General features: G+C 52.0%; 1 protein-coding gene across 1 annotated transcript in view; it reads right to left on the bottom strand.

Annotated features, from left to right (window-relative positions):
* KCNQ3 (potassium voltage-gated channel subfamily Q member 3) overlaps nucleotides 1-24,333 on the bottom strand; it is a 162,039-nt gene extending 137,706 nt beyond the window's left edge. Inside the window, exon 1 of the mRNA XM_006093290.3 lies at nucleotides 23,700-24,333. Within this exon, the coding sequence (XP_006093352.1) occupies nucleotides 23,700-24,085 (386 nt within the window). The 5' untranslated portion in view covers nucleotides 24,086-24,333. The remainder of the gene's footprint in view (nucleotides 1-23,699) is intronic.
* Nucleotides 24,334-24,419: the final 86 nt, after the last annotated feature.

Raw genomic sequence — 24,419 nt, 5'->3', positions numbered from 1 at the left:
GGTTTTTTTTTTTTTTAAAAAATATTGTTTTTCTTTTCGTAACAGCCTGTGGCCCCCCCAAACATCCCGAGGGGGCAAACACAGGAAAATTTTTTTTTGTGTTTTTTATAAACGCCACGAGGATTGTTTGCTTTTAAAAACACCCCGAGCCCCCCCCTTTAAAGAAGCCTCACCCCCCCCCCGCTTATAATCCTCATAGAAGTTTTCCCCCTTCTAATTTTTGTTTGTGTGTGTGTGTGTGTGTGTGGCCGCGCGCCGCTCACATTGGAACTATTTCAGTGGGGCACAGCCTGTCCACTCTGTGCATCCATCTGTGGTCTCCACCCTCAGGGTGTTCAGCCTCCCTGGCTGCTCTCCTCCTTCTCTGATCCTTAGATAATGCCTGAGCTCACTTAGAATGTTTGGTTCCCGGCCACCATCATGTGACAAACTCAAAGAGACACTGAGAAGGAAGTGAATGTTAGCACCACGCAATGCCCAGGTGTGAAGAAACACAAACATAGGAGCAGCACTCAGAGTGACCGACAGGCCAGGAGACTGAAGGACCATTCACTCAATCGCTGATTCCACAGCACAGGCCCGTGGGGGGTGGACTAGACCACAGGCTCTGGAGCCATCAGCAGGGGTTCCAATCCCAGCTCTGCCTGACCCTGCTGAGGTGAACAGCCTAAAATATGGGTCCAACCTTATGCCCTGACACTTGGTGAAATCAGAGGTCCTTGAACAGCCTCACTTCACGGTCTCCTCTCTACTCTGTGCATTCATATAAGGGCACATGAGGTCCACTAGACAAACAACCCTCCTTGTCTATTTGTCAGGGGGACCAGGCACAGTCCCTACTCATCCCTGAATCGCGGGTTTTAGTTTCCCACCAGCCCACAGAGTTACTCAAATGAGCCAATGACATCCTCCCGCAGGAACCTGCCTTCGTGTCAGTACAGAGCCTGCCTCCCCGTCCCTGCTTATTCACAGATGCAGCCCCCACAAGGCAGCAGGTGGTGGGCGGTGTCCCCCTCCCTAAGCCGTGAGCACATGTGAATAATAAACGACTGTAATCCACCTGTCCAGGGCTGGGTGCTGGGCTCAGTCATTACTATGACCATAGTTCCCGGCTCCCTCCTTCACCAACGGGGTGATTAAAAACCCAGCTGCGTGAGCTTGGCCAAGCTCTCTGACCAATGGATTTCTCATCTTCCAGGAGAGAAAATCTTCCTTGCAAAGCACCAAAGTATCAATTCCTATAATGTAACTCTAGGGGCTTCCTTGTCCCCCAAATAACAGGAAGCAAGGAGATAAATAACTGCTGAGACTGCCCCATCCATATGTTCCCTCTCACTCCCCACTTTCATATACAAACCACACCTGGACTCTTGAGAAGGGATTGGTTAGAGTTCTTCCAGCTCTAACATTATGTGTGCGCTTATTAATCAGTGGGGAGTGGGCCACAGATTAAAACTAGAAAGCGATCTACACAGAAAGACAGATACACCAGCAGGAGAGCACTGTGCAGTGCAGGGAGGTTGGGGAGGACCTGCCCACACGCAGAATCCAAATGGTTGCTAGTGCTCCCCAAGCACTGCTTGCAAAGGCTCTGGGAGCCAAGGATCATGATTTATCAGTGATACCTGTGATTGACTAGTGATGTCTGCCATGGAAAGGGGTTGGGGTCAGGTAGCAGGGTAATGGCAAGGCAGTAGGGTGAGGTCTTGGGTGCCCTCCCTCGATCAATAGGAGACAGAACCTGGGCTTCTAGTCAATCCCCTGCTCAGGGCCTCAGCCTCTCTACCTGTGAAATGAAAGGACTGAACGATGACCTGTGAGCTCGCACCTCTTCCTCCTTCTGTCTCCTCCAAATGAAAGAATCGCATCATGGTGAGGGGCCAGCTTGGAGTCTCAGATCTCAGGAAGGGGTAGAAGGAAACCACTCTGACTTTCCTTTTGGATAACTGCACTATTTCCTGATTAACCCTTGAACTGCTACCAGGTCTGATTCCAAAGGGAGCTTCTTTGGAAGCAAAGGAATTTCTGCAAACCGTGTTTGCTCTCAGCAACAGCAATTGAAAACGCAAAAATAACACCCTGTTCCAGCAAGGCTTGGGTCCGAGCAGCAAAGACAAAGAAACCAAAGCCACAGCTGGGCCCTGTACACACTCCCTCCAGAATCACCAGGGGGTGGGTGGCCCCAGCCTGGCCCAGGCAGGAGGGGAGAGGGCAGCAAATCCACAGGTCCCCACCCAGCCTCAGCTGAGCAGAAAATGGCCCAGGCTGGTCTCTCTTCACCAGAGAGGCCCAGCTCTCTTTTCAATAAAATGGCCTTTAATCGCTTTAAAGATTTTATTAAAAATTCCCCCTGGACCAATTACAGGCAATGCTTCCTGGCCATGCTCAGTCTCGCAATCATGCCCACGTCTTAGTATGCCTCGGCTTGCGAAGGCTCCCGGGCCTGCTCGCTCTCCTTCAGCCTCTCCCAGAGCGTCTGCCTCTGGTCCCTGCCCCCCAGGGACCAGGGTGTGTCTGTCCCTCTACACCTGTCCCCAGCTCTGCATCTCGGCTCTTTCAAGCTCTATCTCCCATTCCATTCTTTCCTTTTCTTTTTCTTAATCAAGTATGTGGTTGTGGTCCTTACAGGTGGCCCCACAGTCTCCACACTGGGAAGAGAAGGGTATAAGTGATGCTTGGAGGGTGCATCTAAGGGGGCCTCATTTTATGATTTATCAGTGATGCCTGTGATTGACTAGTGATGTCTGCCAATTGAAATGCACTGTCATCTCTCCTGCTGGGGCCCAGGAGGCAAAGCCTAGACAATGCCCCCTCACACAGAGATCCAAGAGGGAGGAACAGGTGAGGCCAGCCCTGTGTTCCCCAACCAGGTACCTGCTGAGCCCTCTTCACCTATGGTCTTTCACTAGATCTAGGAGCCTGGATTCTCGGCTCACCCATTTCTCCCTCACTAATTGTGCAACTCGGAGCACGTGACTTTGCATCAGCCTCACCCATCTCTAGAGTGATTCTAATATAATCTACTTCATGGGGTTGTTGTAAGAATCATTCAGAACCACAGGTAAGACACCTATCTATTCCTTTTAACCTGATTCCTGCCCAAAGTTTTCCTGTTAATTCTCTATTGATCCAGAACAGAAAGTCCCACCCCCAGGGACCACACTGTTTATCAAAACATCTGCAGCACCTGGGAGGGGATGGGGCCCTTGGCAGGTCCTCAGTGCATGTTGGTGGCGGGAACTGGAATTGAATTAATCGGGGTTAGGGTAAGAATCCATGGCAACCCTGCTCGCCCGTGGTAGAGATGTGACCAGATAAGACATCTAGGGCCTGAGGCAGAAATTGAAGAAACATGGCAAAAACCGAAGACGTAATGAAACTGCCATCTGTCAAAATATTGGGGGTTGTTTTCAAGTCCGGAGTTTAAATCAATCAGCGATTTATCCGAATACATTCAAGTCGAACACTTGGACCGGGGTGGACAGCATGCTCATTTTCCACATTCTCACGTGATTCCAACAATGTCTTTACCAGCCTCCTGACTGGTCTCCATTCGAGACCAGACACTATAGTTAGCTCGAGCCCACAAACCAGGCATGTGCCTTGACCAGGAACAGAACCATGATCTCCTGGTTCATAGGTCAATGCTCAACCACTGAGTCATCCTGGCCGGGCTAGGAGCAATAGACATTGTGTCCTGTTAGCCGTGACTGTTCTGTTCTGATTAGAGAAAGCACATTCTGACCTGGCAGAGAGTTGTATGCCCTGGACATGGGACTTAACCTCGGAATGCGGTCCATTCGCCTTTTCTGAGAACTATCCATCATCTTGGAAAGATTAACAACCTTGTTGTCGAAACAATGGAGTCCCAGAGGCGCCCGCCCTTTGCAACCCCCCAGCCCGCATCTCCTGTAACCTGTAACCACCATACTTTGCCTGCTTCCCCATGCCTGCACTTCCTGCTTCCGCACGTAATCTTCGTCCTTCTACTCAATATAAGCAGCTGGCTTACAAGGAGGGGCAGAGCAGACTTTTGTGGGTGACCTGCTGCTCTCCCGTGTTGCCGGCATTATTGGAATAAATGCTCAAACACGATTCAACCCCGTCTCTGCTTAATTGGCTCAAATAGTGACAGGCAGCCCGGACCCATCCGTTGTCCGGTTCAGTTTCAGTTCACTGCTGGCTTTGCCGGTGCCCATCTCAGAGCCTGGCACGTAGCAGGTGCTAACTATATTTGCAGAATGAACAAGAGGCTACAAGACCAGGCTCTCTAACCTCTAACATCAAACTCCTTGAACGCAGGCTTCACCGGGAAAGCCTGCTCCGTCCCTTGGCCCTGGGAGCCACTCTTGCTCTCAAAGGGGCCAGTGAGTCACCGAGTGACCCTGCGAAGCCAAAGCATCCTCCTTCCCCAAATAACTACCCAGGACAGAAAGGCCACTCCCCTTGCTGAACACATCTCACCCCTTTAAACATCGCTGTCCTGCTTCCTGTTCTGTTCAGAATCAGGCAGCCTGGAGTTTTAACAGGCCATGCTCTTCTTTCCTCTAGATTTAGAGGAAAAACACATTTGAGGTATTTTTAACTGAGAGCGCCCAGCCCCCACCCCGCCCCCACCCCTTCTCGGGAATCTGCGCTCCAATGTGGCATCTCTGCTCCAGACAGGTTCTGCCTTGGGAGGCAGAAGGGGGGGGGGGGCTGGATCTCATCTGGGGCTCAAACCTTAAACCCTCCTCTCTGGAGCTAATCCTCATGGAGAGGAGTGACAAATGCAGGATTTAGCCCTATTTCCAAGGAAATTAGAATTACAAATGGGAGCAATCCCTGAGGCCTTTGGAGAACGAGCACAGGCTTTGGAGATAAAGGTGGGGAGGGGGCGGGAGCAGGCTGGGTAGGTTTTGTGGAAATCGCCCACCCCACCCCAGCCCACCAATCAGAGCCAGTGGCCCCAACAATTCACCCAGCTGTGTTCACTGCTAAAGGCACCCCGAACCAGGTAGGTAAGCAGTCACTTCCAGGGAAAGTACAGAAAATTGCTTCTTTAATTGGGCAGATTCTAGAGCTCAGGATAATTTAATTGAAACACAGCATTAATGAGAATCAAAGGACTTGGAAAGGGGCCGGGACAGAGATGTCTACATGTCAGAGATGGGGGAGAGCCTGGGCCTGTGGACAAAGGGCTTGGTCCAAACATCATCACCTTCGCCCCCATGACCTCCACCGCCCCTTCCCCAGGGCCCTCCACCCAGGTTCCCAGGCACAGGCACCCGCCCGATGGGGTACCCATCTCAAACCACAGACAGCCCTGGGGAACATGCTTTCGTTTCATTTTATAGTGTTTTCTCCATTTTGCAGGAGTGCCGGGTCTGTTCCCATGAGGACCCCTATGCAGTCTTCCGGCCCCTATGGGATTCTTTTCCCCACTTATTTGTTTTATTTCCTTAACATCTACTTTGAAAGCTAAGTTAGCCAGGCACTAGTCCCAGCTCTTTATACACACCAAGTAATTTAATCCTCAGAGCAAGGGGATTTGTGTCCCTTTTCTTCAGATGAGAACTCAGAGAGGCACAGAGAGGTTAAGTGAACTGCCCAAAGTGGCACAGCTTGTAAGTTCCGGGGCTGGGATTCGAACCCAGGTGTTCTGGCTCTAGAACCGCCGCCCCCCCCCCCCCCCCCCGCCCGCTTTGATTATAACACGGAGATGATACTATCGCTCCATCAATCCCAGCTTCCAGGGAGCGGGGTGTGAGAGCTGAGAAAGCGAGGGCAAAGCACTGAGCCAGTGTTTCTCACTGGAGTTAGCCCAGGCCCCTTCTGGTGCTTTCTCTTCGTCTCCTGTGTATTCCATCCTGCCCTCACGAGCTACCACGACCCACTCCTAGCATCGAGCTCTGTTTCCACACCGGGAACTCTGAGTATGTGTATGTGTTTTGTTTTGTTTTGTTTTTTATTTCTAAGAGAGGGAGGGAGAAGGGGAGAGAGATAGAGACATCAATGATGAGAGAGAATCATAGATTGGCTGCCTCCTGCATGCCCCACACTGGAGATTGAGCCCACAATTCGGGCATGTGCCTTGACCTTCTGGTTCATAGGTGGATGCTCAACCACTGAGCCACGCTGGCCAGGCTGTGTCTTCGTGCTATGATGAGGGTAGAGAGTGTCCACACAGAAAACAACGGTATTATGAATATCATTCCAGATCTTTAGGAATAGATTCCTAATGAAAAGACTGCACTGTGCACAGGCTGAGAGCAAGAACTCTGCAGACCAAGGGTCTGGGATTGAACTTGGACTAGTCATGTCACGTTTCTGTGCCTCGGGGTCCTTACTTGTAAAATAATAAGACCTGCATCATAGAGCTGTATCAATGGAGAGAGTTAAAAATCAGTAAGGCTCTAAAGCAAGCTACGGGCAACAAGGTATTGGATAAATGCGAGATATTATTGTTAGTACAACTATTGCAGGTGAAACACAGCTGACGACAGGCATCACTCTGTCAACCTTCAGCCCTGGTCAAGCAAAGCTTGAACTGTAGCCAATGAGATTAGTGCCCAATTAATGCCCAATTTGGGAAGGGCTGTGCGAAAGAGCTTGGCACACTGCAGCAGGCCATACATTGGCGTGACCTCAGAGCACCCTGACTGGAAAGATGGGCACTGCCTGGAGGCGAGGGGGAGCTCAAGATGGCAAAGAGATCCAGGAGGTGCCTCTGCATGAGGGAGGAAAGACCACAGAGCTAGAGATCCGGGTCTCCTCTGTCGGTAGTAAGCTGTGTGTCCTTAGGCAAACCCCTGGCCCACTTTGGGCTCAGGTTCTTCATCCCAGAGCCCTCTTCCAGCTTCACAATTCTATGGTCCTGGGGCACCATGAAAGCCACGCATCCACATGTCAGCAGGAACTCCCAGGGAACGTGTAATTACTGGCACATCACCAACCTGTAGTTAACGCCAGGTGATTCCCGAGGATTTACTGCAACTGTGGAAGCTATTTCGTAAGGGAAGCGATGTATATTCGATATTGACAGTGCAAGAGGCCAGTTCTCTATCTTTCAGCCCATAAATTACCCAGGGTGTCGGGAGGACAAAAACCACCAATGGCTTGTTACAAGTGGGCTCCCTCCCAACAGAAATCAGGATTTATAGAAAGCTAAAAAAAATGTAGGAGATGAATTGCAAGCCAGAGTCATGTGTGTGCTATGTAGGAGAGTGTGTGTATATGTGTGTGTGTGTCTGTGCACACGCATGGCCTCAGGAAATCAGAATATGAGAGAGAGAAATGTCCAGTGCATCTAATTACGTTGGCTGTGACTTTCTGTCCAATCGATTCAAACATGTCCTGAGCCGCCCTAGGATCAGGCACCTGCTGGGGTTAAGCAGGGGAGTCCCATGGGCCCTGGCCCTGACCAAGCTTATGCACGTGACCCTCCCTCTCTCCTGTGTGACTGAGTCCCTGGTGGAATCCGTCTGATGCTCTGTTCCCTCCTCCACAAAATGTGAACCCCAAAAATCCATGCCGTGAGGTGTTCTGAAAGCTTCATAAGGCGATGTATGCAAGAAAAACTAGTGACCACATGGCTATAAATAACTCTAATACAAGGCAGAATGAGCAGGAAAGGTTCATAGTAACGATGCCCAAAGCCCGGCCTGGGTAGCTCAGTTGGTTAGAGCATCATCCCGATGCACCAAGATTGTGGGTCGATCCCCAGTCAGGGCACATATAGGAATCAACCAATGAACGCATCAATAAGTAGAACAACAAATCTCTCTTTTCTCTCTGCTTCCCCCATCTCTAAAGTCAATCAATCAATAAAGAAAATACCCCAAAGGGGCAGGGGGTTTGCTAAAAGTTTCTGGGAAAGAGATGTGGACAAGAAATTGTAAGACAACAGAAAAGAATGCAGAGGGGAGGAGGTGCCTCTGAATGAGGGAGGAAGGACCGCAGGGCGCTCGCTGGTGTGAGAGGGAAGAAAGGAGAGAGGCTGTGGGAGAACCACGGCATCACTGAGGCTGGCGGTACAGAGGAAGCAGGGTGGTGGTGAAGAGAGAAGATGTTAAAAGAACAGAAACCATAAGGAGCAGAAATAGAACAGGAAATCAATAAAAAATGCCTGGAGTTGATTCATCCAGAGATTCAGAGGCGGGGAGAGGGGCTGGGGACAGACAGGAAGACGGGCACTGCCTGGGGGGAGAGGGGGGAGCTTCAGATGGCAAAGACTGACAGGGCATGGGATGCCACAGACGGGCAGGGCTGTGGCTTCTCCTTTTAAACCTGCGGGCACAATGTGGGGCATGCATATCCCTCTGACAGAAATAAAAATAACTGAAAACCTTTTGAAGGGATGGAAGCTAACCGGGAGGATGTGGGACTCGCTGGACACGCTCTCAGCCACTTACAAGTAAACGCTGTCTCTTGTCATCCCCACAACCCAGCAGGGTAATCGGATCCTGAGTTCCCACGTATCTGCCCCACTCCGTGCAGCTGGCATGAGGACTAGAGGAGTTAACCCAGGGGCAGCCCGTGGGAAAGTGCCTGGTGACATGTAAATGCTCAATACATGACAGGTGCTATTGTCAAAGATTTTCAAAAGCACTCCTCCCATTTGGGGGGAAATGACTCTACTCCCTATTTGCAGTCTCTCTCTCTCTCTCTCTCTCTCTCTCTCTCTCTCTCTCCTGATCCTCGCCCCTATGGACACAGGTTGGGACGGGGCACCCAGCTGTGGCCCCCTGAGCCTCTAACTTGAGAACCAAGGAAGCAAGGTCAGTCCCTCTCTGGGGACAGAGGACATAAGCCGAAGGGAACAGAGATACACAGGAAATCAGAGGGAGTCTCCGGGGCTCAGACGCTGTGGGTGACCATGGTCCCCACCACATGGGGAGAGTCTGCAGAGAGAAGAGAGATGACAGCTCAAGTCTGGGTGGTCCTCCAGCCCTAGTGCCAGGGGTTTTGGGCCCCAAGGAAAGCCCACTCCTCCATGGGGCCTGCTCTTGATCTCCCTCGGGGCCCAGAACCAAGCTCCCTGGCATCCTCAGCTGGTCCGGGGGGCTGCCTCCACTGGCCTCCAAGGGTGTCAAGAGGCTTCAAAGCCAACAGCATGTAGATCTCTCCAAGAGCAGGTTGCTGAGCCCTGGGCCTCCTGATGTGGAAGGAGAAATATTTTTAAAAAGAGAGAGGAAGAGTGTGCACCCAGGGGATTCTGCCTATGCAATGCTATTTTATAGCTAAAAAGAAACTCAGCAAAGCCACCTCTGGTCACAGCTAGCTCACGAATCTTCGCATTTCCATCTTTCCAACCCACGGTCTGTGCCATTTGGATTTCGTGGTCTAAAAATATCTCCCAAACTTCCAAGCTGCTGGCATAGGCTGGTGGACTCAGATTTTTAATCCATCCGCAAATGTTTCTACACAGCTCTCTCCCCTCAGACTCTATGTTGTGCTGAGTCACTTTCAACATTCTGTTTGACATTTATTGGGAGCAGGAAGGAAGTCCTCCCGAACACACATGTCAAGCCTGGCCCTGAGGCTCCTGGAGGCTGCAGAGAGGGTGTGGGAGAAAAAGGGCCTCACTGGTGGGAGAGGGAAGTGTGTTGCCTCTGGTACAACGAAGAAACCCAGGGCTTTGGGGCTGGCTGGTCCTGGCTGCATCGGGCTATGTGACCTTGAGCAAGACAATGGCCCTCTCTGAGCATGATCCCCTGACTACAACGTGGGGATAACGCAATGCAGCTGAGCAGAGCTGCGGCAGAGATTTGATGAGTTGGAGAACTATGTGAGCTCAACAAGTGGCCCCATTCTGAAATGTAGCCAACAGCTGACCATCACATGTACCTGCTGGGAGCCGTCTATCCTTGCTGCTTGACGCAGTCGCTGCAGGGAAGAAACATCTGCACAGCTTATGTTTCAAGGGACCTGGCGTATATGGCATACTGTTCTTAATATGTTTGCTCCCCTTCTGAAGCGCTATGTATTTTAACCAAGGTCACCTCTCCGAGAAAGGTTGTTTCCCCAGGTGAGGATTTTTATCAGTAAAACCCCTTAACTAAGTGCCAGGCGGGTAGTTAATCATTTTAACTATGAACAATCACGCTTAAACTACATAATCTTTACTTAGAATAACCTCCTTCAATTACTTCCTTGTAGAGTAACCTTGGAATGGAGATAAGAAACGCCCTAACCTTTGGAATAGAATGGATAGGATTAAGATCAAATAGTATAAATACAGATGTAAGAGGACAATAAAATGAGGAACCTGGCTATGATGATCGCCTCCGTGTCATTCCTTCTTCACCGACTCCGTCCACACCTTGGGGAACCCCTGGACTTATTGGGGCTGGACCCCAACATGTACCCCCGCACCCCATCCCTTCCCCACCCAGCGGCAAAGCCATCCTTACAAAACACGCATCTGATCGTGCCACTCCCTTCTGGGAAACCACACCACCCCCAGGAGAAGACACCTCTCCTGGCTCCCTCCCCAGTCCTTAGAGAGAAATGGGGGCTTGATGTGAGAAGCAAAAGATCAACGGTCAACACCAGTTCCCACCGGTCAGGCAAGGGTGGGGCTGGAATCACAGGTCAAAGCCTTCAGGTTCTTCAAGTAGGAAAATTAAGGACCCACATGGGCAGAGGACTCACCCAAGTTCCCACCTGGGCCATTGTCCAGGGTCCAGACACCCACCCCGATGCTCTTCGCACTGAATTATGACAACCCTGCCTCCCAGGAAAATGTCTTCATGCTGGCCACAGGCTTCAGGACAGGAGATGTGAATTCTAAAGACCACCGGGCTCAGAGGGGCCGACTTTGCACCTCTCCCTCGAGCAAAGACCCAAGGAGCAGGTGACAGGCTGTGAGTTGGAGAAGGAGGAGGAGCTGGCGGGATCTTTCTCCTTCAAGAGCAGTCTCACCACCCAACCTATCCTCCACACCTAATCACCTTTCTCTTCTCTCTGTCCCTTCATGGGTGAGGAACAGGGAAGGGGTGAGAAGAAAGAGGAAAAGCAGAGTCGCAAAGGGGTGTAAAGGATGGACGAAAGGGTTGACTTAGAAAGTTCTTTCCAGAGAGGGAAGGAATTCAACCTTCTGGAAAAAGCCTGTGTAATGCCCTTTGTGGGGGGCCTTCTGAAGAACTTCTCATCCCTCAAAATCAGGCTCAAGACTCACTCTTTGGGGAGACTTCCTTGATTCCCCCATAAAAGTGGAATCCCACAATATTTTCCCTTCTGTGTCTGGCTTACTTCACTTGGCATAATGCACCGAAGGTTGATGCATGTTGCAGCATGTGCCAGATGCCCTTCCTTTGGAAGGCTGTATACTACTCCATCCCCGTGCTGTTCATCGCCACCACTGACACCTTCCAGCAAAGGTGAGTCCACTCCCTTCCTTCCTAGACAGTCATCCCCTTGCAGTCAAGCCTGACTAGTGCCGAGTTCCCATCAGCAGGTGCTCCTGCTGTTCTTCTACCCCTTGCTCCTTGCGTGCTCCCCCGAAATCACAGAAAGGCAGTCCCCACGCACAGCACGGGACTTGGGCTCACAGGCCTCCTCACTTCTTCCTTCCAACTCCACCTATCGAACAAGACGGCAGTTTCGGGTTGTCCCTCTGGGGGCCCTGCTCACCCTCCTCTAGACAGTCTGGGCCCCTCTGCCAGTCAACACACACACTGCGGGCAGACCCCACGCTGACATTAAGTGCACACAATCTAGTGCAGAGAAACAAACAAATAAGCAAGCACGTAACTTAGAGCTTAGGTCGCGACAGCTCTGACAGGGTGTTTTGAAGGATAAAAAAACGGTTAAGACTAATTTGAAAGTGGATGATCGCGGAGGCCCCAAGAGCAACTAAAAAAGCCATTTTATACACGTCAAGGGACAGTCTCCCAGGCAGAGAAAATGGTAAGAGTCAAGGCCCTTCCCGCGGGGAGGTAGGGCCCGGTGTGCCCGGAGCAGGCTGCGGTGAGCTGGGACTGGGGACTGCCTGGAGGAGGTGTTGGGGGCTAGGGTCAATCCCACTGGGCCTGTGAGTCTCGGCAAGGAGAGAGGGGTTTGTGCCAAAGTTAACAGGCAGCCACTGAGGGGCTTGGAGCTGTGGGAACATGATCAAATTCACCCAAAAAAAGGACAACCCTGCCTTCGGGTGGAGAATGGATGGAGGTGAGCAGTGTGGAAGCTGGAGGAGATATTGCAGGGGATGAGGGCAGAGATGCTGGGCTGCCCGGAACCAGTAGATGGGGCTCCTTGAGGCCAGAGACCATGAAACATCGATCTTTGTATCCTCCGCTCTTCTCACAACACAGCCTGGGGCTCAACCTGAGAGGCCCCTTGGAGGCTGACGGAGCCCCCCGGACCCCTGGCTGAGGCTGGCGAGCTCCTTCCTGGTCCCCCTCCACCCCAAACTCCCTACCTTCCAGAAAGCTGGATCGCAACAGGTCAATTCCTATCAAACTGTCTATTGTCATCTCCGAGTGCAGACAACCACCAGCTTAAAAGCTGGACCGAGTCCACACACAACAGGCTGGCTCATTTCTGCGACCTGGCCGGGGTGGCTGTGAGAAAAGGGCACCAGGGCACAGACCCTTCACACGGCCGCCAAGTCCCCACAAAGTCAGTGCGCTCAGCATTCCAACAGCAGCTTTCGATGCCCGAGTTCAGATGTGGGTTTTGTTTGGAACTGGGCTTGGAGGCTGCAAGGCCAACGGGATTAGTCAGTGTGTGTTAAACACGGACTCCGTGCCCAGCATCATGCCTGGCACTGCCGGTGAACAGAAAACATATCACGCACGGCTCCTGCCCGTGACGCAGCCACGATCTGGTTGGGATACTCATGGGGAACCTGCCAAGGCAGAGCTTCCTGCAGGATGAATCGGGGCGCCAAGCCGGCTGCAGCGCAGGGAGAAGGGCCCGGGAAGAGACTGGGAGGGGAAGCAATGGCTTGGACTCAGGCCCATCCAGGTCTCCATGCAGTTGTGTGCCTCTGGGCAGGTCACCCAACCTCGCTGAGCCTCCATGGCCTCTTGTCTACACTTGAGGTAGGTACTATGAATTTCCCCATTTTATAGATGGGGAAACAGAGGTCCAGAGACGTGGAGCTGGCTTTAGGTCACACAATAGGGATTCAGACACCTGCAGGCCACTTGAGCCCCCGCTCCAACATGCCTTTCTCATCTGAAACAAGCCATCTTTTCATCTACAAAGCAACCCCCATCCAGCCGAAGGGCGCGGGCTCCACAGCCCAGAGGGTCTGTGTGTTGGTGAGATCCCAGGAACGCGTGGCCTGCTCTGCTGCCTCCGACGTCAGCATTTTGCAGAGCTATTTTTTTCCAGATGGAGCACCAAGGTCCCCAGCTTAATTTGTCTCATGCAGTGACACTAATTAATGTTCCAAACAGTGGGGCTTAGGGATGGAGGGTGTGTCTGTGTGTGCTGTGTGTGGTTTGCTCTAGGTAAGCTTCATTTTCCCCACCTTTTGAAAGGATGTCTGTGGGTATTTGACCTGAGCCAAACCTTCAGCTCAAAAGCCAGTGAGGCTAACCCTGCAAGTCTCACCCTGCCCCGACCCCCCACACCGGTATCTGTACTTCACGCATCGCCGCTGCTGGGAACCTGAGGCGGGCACATCAGGTGCCTCTCAGGCCAGGCTATGGCCATCCCCTCAGAGCCTTTGGAAAGGCCTGGGAGTCAACTGGTTCACCACACACCACTGGCTCTGTGGCAGCCTCTAGGCGGGCCGCAGGATGTCGAAAATCCCGCAAAATGTGTAATGTTCCTGCCCAGTGAGGAACGGTCACATCCCCAATGCAAATAGCTTCTTCCCCAATGCAAATAGCTTCTTCGCTGAGAAACCCTATAAAGTATCAATTTTACCACAGGCTAATTGATACAACTTCCTGATTTTTCGGGAAAGAAGGAAAGGACAGAGACATGGAGGTTCTTGTTCAAGGCTGCACAGCAATTCCATAGTTTAAAAAGGTCTGACCCCTCCAACTACATTTCCTATTTCATCTTCTCACCACCCAGCTACCCCCACCCCCACCCAAAGAGCCTCCAGCTTCAGCCACTGGGAGCGATTGCACCTGACTCACCTGCTGCATTTCTCACTTCCAAGGCTTTGCCAAAGCTACTCCTTCTGTCTTCAGCCCTAACCCAGACCCTGACACCACTATAGCCTTCTGTGCCCAAGTCAAAGGCTGCCTCCTACAGGAAGCCTGCCATGATCTGATCTCAGAACAACTGTCGGTTGGTTCGGAGGTAGGTCTGTCTGTACTTGGGCCTAGGTCTGTGTGCCAATCTGCCTTGGCATGAGAGTCATTGGTTACCACTGTCATCAATAGTATGGGGCCGCTGCTGTACAGCCATTATGCCATCCTGCAGTCACAGTGGTCGGAGGGGCAGGTCATATTACCCCATCTTACCGATGAAGAATTTGAGGCTCAGGAAGGTTAAGCAACTTACTGGGGGTCACACAGGTAAGAAAACGGATTTGCTCCCATGTCTGATGGCAGAGCCCACATCATGACTACGAGGCCACCTGCCTCCCTGTGTGGTCACGGCATTTCTGCCTCCTGTCTGGACGGCAGGGTATTTGAAGACAGGAGCCCTGTCTAACCCATCCTTCCGCACTTACTTCATGGTGAACCCTCCATACGTGACGTCGAAGAGCCCAAGTAAGAGCCCCGCTATCCTGCCTCCTGGCCCAGCGCCCATGTGTTCCATCAGGACTCCTCCCGTCCAATGATCTTGCTCCAGGTGCCCAGTGAGTGAGGAGCGGGCCACACAGTGGGAAGTCTCCCAAGGTCACCTGTATCCACCCCACACCTCCAACCACCCACTAGGCTTCACTGCAGTAGCGTCTATCACATAGTAGAGAATGCCGTCATTTCTTTCTGGCTCAGCAGGCGGCTCAGGACATCGCAAAGGGCAAGGCCCATCGGAGCCCAGGGCTTCCCAACCCGGTCTCATACCCTCCACCACTCTGAGTGGGAAAGGCAGCAAGCTCACGGCTCAGCCCACTGTGCAGAGGGCCGGGCCTGGCAGCCATGCTTTCTCCTTTACTAGAACAGCTGACGCGATGGGTATCTACCCAGAAACCATTGCTCCATCTTTCTCCTTTACTAGAACCCCGTTCTGTCTGGCTGCTGTGCCCGGTGTCACACGAGGCTCTGGACTACAGAGAGTGAAGATTTGCACTCACGGAAGGGACAGCCTGAAGCAAGTCCTCAGCCTTGTTAAACAGCTCAGGGTTCGCCCAGCTCTGGGTTTTATGATCCCGCGTTCCCTTCCATGGAGTCCAGCCCTGTTCCGTTAGAGCAGGAATAAAGCAGACCTTCGAGTTCTCAGTGACACAGCCATGTTCACGGTTGTAAATTACAAAATGAAGGAAGAATGGTCTTTGACCCTGAAATCTACTTCTTCCGATGGGCATCTTCCCTGACTGACTTCAATGGTGCTGGCAACTCTACCTGAGCCCCGAGTAGACTCCGTGGACACATTAAGTCCTCACTCAACGTCCTCAATAGGCTCTTGGCACTTTGGTGAAACAGCGTATAATGAAACCAATTTTACCACGGGCTAATTGCTACGGACAAGAGCTAAGTTCCAAGGGCATCTCCTCAACATTATAAGGAAAGGATGCCATCCGAGGATCTGCGGTAGGTATGTTAGAGTGAGCTTCACACCACTATGCAATTACTCACCCACCCACTCGACCGGGAGCCCCTCAAGGGCGGGCACTGACTTAGCCATGGCTGGGTCCCCTACTCCTAGCCCAAGGCCCAGCATCAACTAGGCCTGGAATCCCTGTCTGCCGAATGACCACACCTGAGTTTGATCCACAGATATTTGGAGGCATATATAGTAAACCTAAAAAAAATAAAAATTAAGATATTCCTGTGAGATTTCTTCACAGCCAAATAAGGTGTTAAAATCATGGCACAGCCCAGCCAGCATAGCTCGGTGGTTGAGCATCGACCTATGAACCAGGAGATCATGGTTCAATTCCCGGTCAAGGCATATGCCCAGGTTGCAGGCTCCATCCCCAGTGTGGGGGGTGCAGGAGGCAGCCAATCAATGATTTTCTCTCATCACTGATGTTTCTCTCTCTCCCTCTCCCTTCCTCTCTGAAATCAATAAAAATATATTTTTAAAAAATCATGGCACAAAAGAGGAATTTGAGAAGAAATCTCAACGATCCCCTTTTATGTTCCAGAATCCTGAAGGTGAATTACTTCCCCAGGAAACCGGAAGCCAGGCAAAGAGCGAAGGCAGGGCCCCACCCCTCACAACCGAGATTCTGCTGTCTTCTCAACCAAATTTGTGAGAGCAGCTGGAACGGCTATTGGAGTGTTGTTTTGAAAATGCTAATGTATCTCACGTTATAAATTAGTACGCTGCTTCATTCTTTGAAAAGTATCACAAAGCCAGTCCGGATGAGAGTGCTGGCAGAACAGAAGTCCTCCATGCTCACTTCAAAAAACTCTCCTGTTTTATTTGGTGAGAATGACTAATACGCCTAACACACTTCAACCTCAAATCAGAACACCGCGCCTCACCCCACAGGATAACGCAGACAGTGGCCAAGTTTCAGGGTTGCTTTTAAGAATGCTCCAATCCTGGCACCCAAAAGAGCTCAAAAGGATGAGCTATTGTAAGATGCCAGGCACCAAACCGACCTATTTACAAAGACTTTTAATTTGGATTTTTTTTTTCCTGAATGACTATCCTAAATGAAAAAAATTAATGAGGGGAGGAAATACCACCGGATTACCATGAGCCTTAGGCCAGGAGACTCCCTTTACTTAAGAACCACCAAGAAAGCACAGAAACACTGGTGAACCTCAAGTCACCACACCCCCTTAGGAGAACCTTCTAGAGCATGTAGCCCAACATGGCCCAGGGAAATGACTCCATCCATGTCAGTGACTGTTATTAATGAAAATAAATCAGGTTTCCACAAATGGAACAGATGATGATGCTGCCCCACAGGTGACATTATGAACAACCCAAATGGCTACAGACACTTGTTGTCACTATTATGAAGGTTGTGAATGTCTCAACTCAGTGTTGAGCTCGGTAGAGATCGGAGATTAGTTTACAGGACTCTTGGTGGAGGCCTGGATAGGGGTAGGGGATGGAGAAAAGGGGATCTGGCCCCAGCCGGTTTGGCTCAGTGGATAGAGCGTCGGCCTGGGGACTAAAGGGTCCCGGGTTTGATTCAGGTCAAGGGTACAATTTCAGATTGTGGGCTTGATTCCCAGTAGGGGGCGTACAGAAGGCAGCCTATTCTCTCTCATCACTGATGTTCCTATCTCTCTCTGCCTCTCCCTTCCTCTCTGTTATCAATAAAAATACATTTTTTAAAAAGAGAGAGAGAAAATGGGATCTGGGCACTGGGCACTTCAGCAGGAGAAGCCCTCCTTGGCAAGAGGCTAACTGGAGCTTGTGTACGGACGCCCGGTGAGCCCACACCAGGCTTCACTCTTTTTTTCTGGTCATTGGACCCAGATCCTAAGTGGGTGCACCCCTGGGTTCATTGGCACAGAGCCGTGGAGAACCATCGGGGAGGCTGGCCTGGCCGAAGGGACCAGCCTTGGATGAAGAGCACATGCATTTGCATCCCCCCTTTGACCCTCCGGCCCTGGGCCTCGGTCTCCGCCCCTCCCGAGTTCTTTCCAGCTCCCATGGCCTCTGGGTTTTGTAATCCGCCCAGTGACTCCCAGTGCCAGATCCATCAAAACCCCATAAAATGCCATTAAGTAACTATCTGCTGATAAGACTGATTCGACTTGCTGGTTCCTGAGGCCTGAGGTTTCATTGTTTGGACTGACACAGCTCGGCGTAGAAGCGGCTAGAACCAGTGTATGTGGGAGAGATAAAGCCACGCTGGGATTTTAGGAGGGGCAGGGCAGGGAGATGAACTGAGCGATAGTGTGAGAGATTGTCCACAGGCACAGAGCCGCGGCTGGATGAGCACGTCCCCCATCCCCCCCGCTCTGCATTTTCAAGTCGTGGGCTATAATATGTCATCCTGTCCCCCTCAAAAGACAGCCACAGGCAGAGCTGGACTTAAGCTGCTACAAGGTGACAGAGCATCGAGGGGTCGACGCCAAAGGAGCTCCGTGCACAGCTGCCTGCCCGCAGATACAACACTGGCTCAGGAGAACCAGGCTTGGTGTGATCTGTAAGAAGGCACCCGCTGTGACAGCCATTGTTGCTAATACACACAGAGCAGGCACCCTGGTGATGTTGCCCAAAGGGGGGACATAATAAGCGATGAAACCATGTAAAAACCTTGGTTATTGTTGTTACGGTGGTATTATTTATATGCCCCAACTCAACTCTGACACTAACAGAGTCCAGAGGATGTTGTGTCTCTTGAAGGATGGGAAGGAGGGGAGGACAGAGCTGAGCCCCAAGGGCTGCAGCAAGGACAGAAACCCAGGGGAGGGGGGCCATGCAGAGCCTGCGCATGTCACACTCCATGGGCCCCGTGCCTGGGCCTTTACTCTCCTTCGTTCGTAAACTACACGCAAGAAACCATCTTGGTCCTGAGTTCTGACCCCATTTGTTTTCTCGGGAACACATTCCAAGCAACCTCCTCTAGCTCTTCCGTGGCAACAGTGTAGATGGGATCTGATTCGCATCGTGACACCTGCAAACCTAGAGGCCTTGGTGCTGACATCGGTCCTGCCATCTCCAAATCCTTCTCCTGACGCAACGCAGGCGGCTTCCCAGTGCCCTCCCGTCTGCTCGCCTCGGCTCCTCATCGCATTCAGTCTTGCATTTGCTGGACTATGTCAATTCCGTTGTTTCAAGTCTCTCTCCACAGGGACAGCGTTGTGGCTCGGGGCCTGGCACAAGGCTTGCACTTGACTCGGCATGTGTGGCCTTGAAATGAACGCACCTTTCTCCTGTGTGTTTGTCTTGCCTGGACAAAGCCCAAGGTACCTGAGACATGGTCTATAGGAATCCATGAATCTAAGCAAGCGTGTTCATTGTGCATATATACCACATCTTCTGTATCCGATCGTTTATCGGGCAGTAAACAACACTGCAATGAACACAGAGGTGCATATATCTTTTTGAATTAGTGCTTTGGATTTCTTCAGATAACTACCCAGAAGTGAGTAGCTGGGTCATATGGTAGATTCTATTTTTAATTTTTTGAGGAACCTCCATACTGCTCTCCACAGGGCTGCACCAATTTACATTCCCATCAACAGCATATTGATCAACAGGTTCCCTTTTCTCCACACCCTCACCAGCAGTTGTCATTTATTGATTTATTAATGATAGTCCTTCTGACAGGGCAAGTTATATAAATGTCTCAGCACTATGTTGTATACCTGAAACTAATACAATACTGTATGCCAACTGTAGTTTAAGAATTTTTTAAATTATATAAAAAGAGTAAGTGCATGCAGCTCAACCAATACTGCTTTCCATAGTGGCTGCACCAATTTACAACCGCACCAACATTGCACTGGGCTCCCTTTTCTCTCCATCTTTGCCAACACTTAACTCTTGTCTCTTTGATGACAGCCATTCTAACAGGTGTGAGGTGATACCTCACTGTGATTGTAATTTGCATTTCCCTGGTGATTAGTGAGCTGGAGCGCCTTTTCATGGACCTGTAGACCATTTGTATATCTTCTTGAAAAAATGTCTATTTGGGTCCTGTGCCCTTTGGTTTCATCAGCTTATTTGCTTTCTTGCTATTGAGCTGTATGAGCTCCCTATGTATTTTGGATAGTAACCCCTTGTCAAACCTATGGTTGTAGCAAAATGAAAAGGCAACCAGTGGGTAGTCTTTGTGACTGCTTCCCCCTTGGTCTGTGGAGAGGTGAGTGACCGGTCACACCCAGCAGGCCATGGAGAGGTGGTCAGGGCATGAGGGCTTGTGCAATGCCAATCCAGCAGCAATGCCAAACAGGCCAGGAAGGGGAGTCCCGAGACAATGGCTGGCAGCACAGTGGTCAGTGCGCACGACTATGGCGACAGAGACCCCTATTGGAAATCAACTAATGAACACTGGGTGGCTGATGCCGGGTCAATTCCATTCATACACACCATCGTCTTTAGGTCTAAAAACCACCCTGTGTTAGGGCAGCGTTATCCTCCCCAACGACAGGTCATCCCCAGCCTGGCTCATGCAAAGCACAGACTTAAGGCCAAGGCCAGATGGGAACTCCAAGCCCAACACCTTTCCACAGCGCCATAATCCCTTTCAGCCGTAAGACTAACAAAGCAGAGAAGTGACCAGCCTTCCTGGGCTCAGGGCATGGTCTCCCTCCTTTTTCCCCTCCCCAGCCTCCATTGTAAGACCTCTGAGAACCATTCTTATCAGTAAAATCCTACGTGCTGACCTTGGCTACCTAGTATCGTCGTTGTTGTTCTAATAGGAATGCTGTACAGAATGGAGTCTTAGCAAACCTGAGAGGGTTCTTGCACTCATCCATCCAGGAAAGGCTTGCTGAGTAACCACCAGGGGCCCGCAGCCTGCTGGGACCGAGGATGCTAAGGAACACACAGCCCCTGCTCCCAAGCAGCTCTCAGTTCAATGGGGAGACAAACAGGCAGATGGATCCAATGCATCATGCAAAATCCTAGGGCTGGGGATGCTGCCGAAAGGGGGGGTGGGGCATTCCAGCTCAGTTTGCAGGGTCAGGGAAAAGCTTCTCCCAGAGGTTCCCCCAGAGCTGGGCCAAGTGAGCAGCCAGGAGCAAGGGGGGGAGGGGCATTTAAGGCAAAGGGGTGGGGTCTTTGGTGTCCACATTTGCTGTATTCTACCTTTACAATAGAGCAGCGGTTCTCAACCTGTGGGTCACGACCCCTTTGGGGGTCAAACAATCCTTTCACAGGGGTTGGCTAAGACCATCGGAAAACACATATATAATTACATATTGTTTTGTGATTAATCACTATGCTTTAATTATGTTCAATTTGTAACATGAAATTGGAGGTCACCACAACATGAGGAACTGTATTAAAGGGTCGCGGCATTAGGAAGGCTGAGAACCACTGCAATAGAGGGAAGAAAATTGCATCTCATGAGTCTGGTTCATTTAAAAACAAACAAAACAAACCATGCACTAGACTGTGAGCCCAGTCAGCCCAATTTCCAGGCCCCCTCACACCATTAGCCACAGCCCAGACAGGATAATGGATGGTTCGAAGCATCCATGGATGGTTTCAGTGTCTTGCAAAATCCTGAATCATCAATGAAAGGTTCAATTTTGTTCAACTGACTGGACTTCCTCCTAAGCTGGAGGAGGATGTACAAGTCACCCCCTCACTACTTAACCTGCGACATCCTCTGAACCCAGCCCCACACGGCTTTCCTGCACCATCCGAACTAACCTGAATCCACATTGCCACCCCCAGCCCATCCCACATTCCCTAATTCTGAGCAGCCCCTGTTTTCATTCCAAAGTCCATTTCTAGTCATTTGCCAACTGGGAGCTGGGAAGGGGTCAGAGGCATTACAGAGAGGTAAGAGTCCTATGTTACCAATGGGGCAGAGGCACCCAGTGACACCCAGTGAAAATACTAAGCGTCCTGTCATTGTTGGCTGAGGGTCAGAACGGGGTTCCGGCTCAGAAACAGCCCTGACCCACTGCATTCAGACGTGAGCGCAGGCACCATTAGCTGTAGGATCTTGGACAGGTGGTTTTCTCCCTGGAAGGTTTCATATTCTCATCTACAAAATGTAGGTAATTCCCACCTCACAGGTCCATGGTGATCATTTAAAAGTACCTGGCTTCATCACTAGGTATCCAACTCTTCCCTCTCCCACAGTCTCATGTTTTCCTGGAACCTTCTGGGAAACTGAGGCTACAGGTGTTGGCATTCTCATACCTGCTTCTGGGTGATGGGTAATTCTAGGGAAGGATCACTGAGACTCTGGCAATCACAGGCCTCAGCTGCCCCTTCCCCAGCTGGGCAAGGCAGGCCTGGGGTGTGGCTGGAAAAGGTGGGAGAAGAAAGACTAAGCCCACAAGCTCCAGGGGGGACCCCCCCCCCCGTTTGGAAGTCAGCTAATAAGTACTAAACCCCATTTATGTGCAAAAGAACATGTGAGTCTGTGTATGTTTGTGTGCACTCAAATAACTCATGCCTTTTTATTATCGCATATTCCAGTATTAACTGCAGTTCAATGTCACTAAATACAGTGCTAGAGACAGCAAGATGAATGCATTTTTAATCCCTTTTTACCACCTGAAGAAAGCAAATGGAAAAGCAATAACTACTAACCCTTCTCTCCACCATTTATACCTGCAAATATATGAGGAAGCCAAAGGCTAGGCCACCCTAAACCCATGCTCCTGGCTGGATGCCCCCTCCCTCCTGCTGGTACCTCAGTTTCCAGGGAGGCCACCTCTCCAGGCTTCAGTAATCTCTCTAAAGAAACCTGTTGCCAACTCAGAGGTTCTGTGCCAACAACCCCACCTGGTGGCCAAATCTGGGAAAGCATGCCAACCCAGGAAGATTGGCAGGTAGTGTAACTCCAAGGCTTTCTGAACTCCCTTGGGGCCTCATCAATCATGGAGGAGGGCAGAGACGAATATCCAAAGCCAAACACTTATAAGGGGTCAAGGTCATGGCCAGTTCTCCACCCAAACCCCAGTAAGGTACCGCCTCGTAAGAAGCAGCCATCAGGATGACTAAGCCACAGACAGGAGGCAAGGGGAGGCAAGGGGGGACGTGCCCTGCCAGCTCAGAGGTGTCAGCCTACAGCCCTGATGTCCCCTCCTGGGGGAGAAGCCATCTCTCCCATCCTCTCCCTCTCCCCAAACACAGGAGGATTTTCTATCCAGAGTGTGGGGTGCACAGGCATTTACCTCCTGACTGCAGGGAGACTTTTCCTGGGGGAAGGGCGCCCAGGGGCACACCTCCAGCCCAGGCCCCTCCACAGACACCTCCACCGTGTTCCTGCCCAGCCAAAGCAGGAGAACGGGCAGCAGAGGACGCAGAGGGGAGCTCAGCACCAAGTCACGGAGATGTCTCAGCCAAAATAAGCCTCAGGGCACTCCCCCTCTGGCACTGGTAAGCCCCAGCCTCTCAGTCTAGGCATCGAGCCTGAGACACACACTCTCTCATTAACCTCCCTAAAAAGAACTCCAAGACATGCACTTTGACAGCCCAAGTCCCCAGTTACAGCAACGCCAGGACCTTTTCTAGACCAGGATGCAGCCCTAAGAAGGGGAGTACATGCAAGCAACACACACACACACACACACACACACACACACACACACACACACACCCCGCTGTGGGCAACTCCCATCCCAACTCTAGGAGGCATCCTCCAAACTCAGTAGCGATCCCAAGAGAAAGGACCCGCCCCAAGCAACACAGCGGACAAGGGAGGAGCCGCTTTATCCTGCTCAACCTCCACGTTCGCTGGAAAAATCACATAATTCTTTCCGGCTTGGATACCAGACTCCGGAGAAGGTGTCATCAATGCGCAAACACGCCAATCCAACCTCCAAATGGTCTGAGGGACCAAGCTTGGACCTTTTTTAAGCCTTGGGGTCCGACCCCCAGAGAGCGGTTAATGGACACACAGACCAAACCGGCAAAGACACGCGCACTGGGGGCAGGCTGGTCTCCAATGCCATGCCAAGCACCCGGTCCTCATCCAGGCCTCCACCCCGAACCCCAACCTGCGCCGCCGCCCAGAGGCGCCCCGAACGCCAGGTACTCACACGAGCGCGTGGTAGAGCAGCGCCCAGCCCCGCGGTCTCTCCAGGGCGTCGTAGATCAAAGTTTGGATGCGCCGATACTTGGCGTTGTTCCTCTTCACGGGGCGGCTCAGGGGGGTCTTGGCCAGGAGCCCGATGCCCTGCGGGGTCCTCCGCGGCCCCTCGTCACGGCCGCCGCCCTCCAGCAGCAGGGTCCCATCTTTGTCCGTTCCGGCCCCGAGCGCCAAGGTGACTTGCTCCACCTCGCTGGGCGCCAGCCCCACTTTGCGCTCCTCATCGCCGGCAGCCGCTGCGTCCCCTCCCGCCGGGTTAGCGGCCCCGCCGCCTCCGCCGCCCCCGCCGCCGCCTCCGCCGGCCGCCCCAGCCGCCCTGCGCGCCTTGAGCCCCATCTGCCTCGCCCCCGCCGGCCGCTTCGCCTCCTCCGCTGCTGCTACGGGAAGAAGGGGCGCTCGGGGTGCGTGGACGAGGCGGCGGCGGCGGCTGCAAACCCGGGAACTCCAATGCCATGATCCGCGCGCCCCTCCCCACCCACCGCCCCAAAAGCAGGCAAAGGCGGGCCCCCCGGAGGTCAGGGGAGGCCGGACAGGGTGAAAGGGGGTCACATTCCGCGCGGGTCAGCCGCGGGACCCCGGGGGTCGCACGCGGGAGGGCTGCGGGGAGCGCGCGAGGGGCGGGCGAATGCTGTCGCGGAGGCTCTAGTGGTGTGCGTGGGCTGGGAGCCTG

Source organism: Myotis lucifugus, unplaced genomic scaffold (assembly GCF_000147115.1).
Source record: "Myotis lucifugus unplaced genomic scaffold, Myoluc2.0 scaffold_113, whole genome shotgun sequence".
NCBI classification, from domain to species: Eukaryota; Metazoa; Chordata; class Mammalia; order Chiroptera; family Vespertilionidae; genus Myotis; species Myotis lucifugus.
Note: the sequence above shows the minus strand (reverse complement) of the source record. Positions and strands in the feature narration are given on the sequence as shown.